Source organism: Octodon degus, unplaced genomic scaffold (genome assembly GCF_000260255.1).
Source record: "Octodon degus isolate 3935 unplaced genomic scaffold, OctDeg1.0 scaffold00117, whole genome shotgun sequence".
NCBI lineage: Eukaryota > Metazoa > Chordata > Mammalia > Rodentia > Octodontidae > Octodon > Octodon degus.
In genome coordinates this window covers 7,009,749-7,012,963 of record NW_004524693.1, presented here as the reverse complement: position 1 = coordinate 7,012,963, position 3,215 = coordinate 7,009,749, and the positions used below count along the sequence as shown (strand labels likewise).

Below are 3,215 nucleotides of genomic sequence, written 5' to 3'. Positions count from 1 at the left end.
TCCCTTTCTCCCCCTCTCCCTGTCTCCCCCTCTTTTTTTCTGCTTCTCTTCCTCCCTGCAACTATGAAGGGAGCAGGAAATTTGGGCACAGATTGTTTGAAAATTCAGGTAATACGTACTGTGCTGCATCCTATACACCTGAGCCTTATTATAGTTGGTTTAGGAGCAGGTGACCTGAGTTAAGCTGCAAGCTTGGTTTCTTTCTGCTCCTGAATCACAGCTGTTTGTGTATACATAATTTTCTGAACCTTGAGCTGATTGGTTTAATCCCACCCTTTGAAAGCGTATGTTCTTGCGTTTCATTCTGCAGTTCTCCATTCCTAGGAGCATTGGCTCTTTTTTTTTTTTTCTGCAGGATCCTGACTTGTGCTGGACAAGTGCCACCCCTTGCTTCTCCTGCTCTTGGGAAGTGCCGAGATTCTGCTGTGCTGACTGCAGCTGCCTTCTGCTTAAACTTTGAGCTGCTTTCCGGAGACCTGCAAACGCAAGCCCTCTTCCCTGCCCCTGACTGCTCTCTGCACCCTGCTGCTTTCCTCTTGTCACACTTCTGTTGCTTCTCTCTCCCCTCAACTCCATACAAAATGCATAAAGGATGGAAAAAGTACGGTGTCCAGAAGTTTTTCAGTGAGGCTTCAATGGATGAATATTTAAGCAGTTTAGGGCTGTTTCGAAAGCTGACTGCTAAGGATGCCTCTAGCCTTTTTCGGGTTGTTGCAGAGCAGGTAATAGGAAAAAAATAATCTTACCTATACTTAGTTTTCAGCATTTGTTCCTATAAGTGCCTTTTCTGTTTCTTAGTGAAAACGTCCAGATCTATCTGTAAAATTAGCTGTGTGCTACTTCCTAATGCAGACAATACAAAGATGTGTTGTGTCCACTCTTTAATACAAATATGTTGCAGTCTTTCCTGTTTCATAAATGTCTATTTGTAATATAGAAGGGATAGGATGCTGGGGTTAAAGAAAATACTGAAATGTATCTCGAACCTGTGGAAGCAACCCCTGCTTCTTTCAAGTTTTATGCCTGAAGAAAACTTACATCCTATGTAATTTAGAGAAGGGAAGGGGCATTACAGAATTACCATACCCTCCTTCACTAAAGTCAAGTGTTTTTTTAGTAAGATGCCTCAATTTCCCTATTTCGTACATATGTTCTAAATAAGGGAGGTTTCATTGGTCATTTCATAGTCTTAGAATCTTCTGTTTCAACTAACTTGACAGTAAACTAATCTTTTCTTTTTTAGTTATTTGGCAGCCAGGTCCATCATTTGCAAATTAGGAAGGCTTGTGTCTCATATATGAAGGAGAATCGACAAATGTTTGAGTCTGTAAGTACAATTCATACCTGGGGGAAGGATAATTGGTAATATCGCAGGTGGAAAATTTTTGTTTTTAGTACCTACATTATATCAGTTTCCCCTTCTCTCAGCAAATACTTCATTTTTACCTGGCTTCTCAGTAGCTAACAGGTTTCTGGACTTCTCCCCAGTATAAGTTGTTTTGTACTTGAAAAGTTAAGTCTGTCTTTCCCCACTTCTCCCCCCCTCAGCAAAACCCCAAATCTTAAAACATTGTTTTCTCATTGTCATTTTGTTACATACATATGCCATTTTTTTTTTTTTATTTGCGGAACTGGGGATTGAAGTCAGGCCCTTGCGCTTGCAGGGAAGCGCTTATTCCCCTGAGCCACCTCCCGGCCCTACACATACCATTTTCTTGCACAGTAATTCATGAAACCTTTGCTCTATTAATATTTAAAAATGAGTGTTGTTAAGTGCGCATGGACTTCAGCCAGTCAGACTGAATTGCAGAGAAGAGTCGCGGCATCTACTGCTGTTCACGACACATTGTGTTGACAGGTTGGCTAATCAAGTCACTAATAATTTTAAGTAACACAACTTTTAGACGGTATCTTTGTACATTGAGGTATTGGAACTTTTTTTTCAGTAAACTGAAGGTTCTATCACAGTCCTATATGAAGTGTCTTTTCGGTAAATTATGGGTGTCTCAGTGCTTGCTGTTCAAACTTACTATTTTTTCAACAGGTTTCAATGAATTTTTTGAATGTTGTGAAAGCTTCTTGATTTTAAAGCTTGTTACACTGAATTTGGTTATAATCTCCACACCTGGGGAAAGGATTGTTTGACATTTAAATGCAAGAGTACGGTGTAAAGTAGTACATCTCAAGGATTTTATTTATTTATTTATATTTATTTTTTGCGGAACCGGGGATTGAACTCAGGCCCTTGTGCTTGCCAGGGAAGCGCTTATTCCACTGAGCCATCTCCCTGGCCCCTCAAGGGTTTATTTTAAAGGCAGTGTCTTGGTATGTAGTTCAGGCTAGCCTTGTACTCACAATGTAATTGTAATGCATGCTGGCCTAGAACTTACGGTGATCCTGCTGCCTCACTCTCTAGAGTGTTGGGATTAACAGGTCCAGCTCTCAGATATTTTTGTCCACATGTATCACCTGGGGATCTCTTTAAAAAATAATGCATTTATATTCATTAGGTTTGAGGTGAGGTCTGAGATTTCTGCATTTTTAACAGACTCCCAAGAGATGCTTGTTATTGGTTTCTGGACAACATTTTGCTTAAGAAAGATGTGTGTAAAATGTTAAAAATATATGGGTGAATCTCTGATTGTACTATATTATAAAAACCAGGCCTCTTTAAGAAAAAGTTTATACTGTATAACTGTGTTTATAAAAAAAAACTAGAAAAATGAATATATTACAACAGATAGCAGATCAATGATTTTTAAGTCAATTATACATGGATGAACAAACTTACAGAGGTGATAAATTATCTCAGTTGTGATGATGGCTTCATGGGTGTGTATAAAATAAAAATATTTGATTGTATTGAATTGTGCAGTTTCTTGTAGGTCAATTTAATCTCAAAACTTTAAAACATGAAGTGAGGAAAAATAAATTGATTATTATGTCTAGTAATGTATATTCATGGAAATAGAAATCTGTTCCTGAGGGTTTTGTTTTTGTTTTGCTTTGTTTTGTGGTACTAGGGGTTGAATCCAGGACCTTAGTATGGAGCTACAGCCCAAGACCCTATTTCTGTATTTATTATTTTGAGTTTCACTGAGTTCCTAAATTTCCCTGGCTTTTTTTTTTTTTTTTTTTTTTTTTTTTTTGGCGGAACTGGGGATTGAACTCAGGCCCTTGCGCTTGCCAGGGAAGCGCTTATTCCACTGAGCCAT

The 3,215-nt window shown here is 38.5% G+C and overlaps 2 protein-coding genes across 5 annotated transcripts in view; both read left to right on the top strand.

The window, feature by feature from the left end:
• LOC101584458 (UDP-N-acetylglucosamine transferase subunit ALG13 homolog) overlaps positions 1 to 3,215 on the top strand; it is a 36,766-nt gene that overhangs the window by 24,942 nt on the left and 8,609 nt on the right. For 2 of the 4 annotated variants that reach the window (XM_023699894.1, XM_023699893.1), the window contains exon 4: positions 1,244 to 1,327. In XM_023699894.1, coding sequence (XP_023555662.1) covers positions 1,244 to 1,301 — 58 coding nt within the window. In that variant the 3' untranslated portion in view covers positions 1,302 to 1,327. Of the gene's footprint in view, positions 1 to 355; positions 723 to 1,243; positions 1,328 to 2,510; positions 2,604 to 3,215 lie in introns of all 4 variants that reach the window. The other 2 variants (XM_023699892.1, XM_023699896.1) reach the window with 2 other exon arrangements.
• LOC111812234 (putative bifunctional UDP-N-acetylglucosamine transferase and deubiquitinase ALG13) overlaps positions 2,821 to 3,215 on the top strand; it is a 72,033-nt gene continuing 71,638 nt past the window's right edge. The window contains exon 1 of the mRNA XM_023699916.1: positions 2,821 to 2,832. Coding sequence (XP_023555684.1) covers positions 2,821 to 2,832 — 12 coding nt within the window. The remainder of the gene's footprint in view (positions 2,833 to 3,215) is intronic.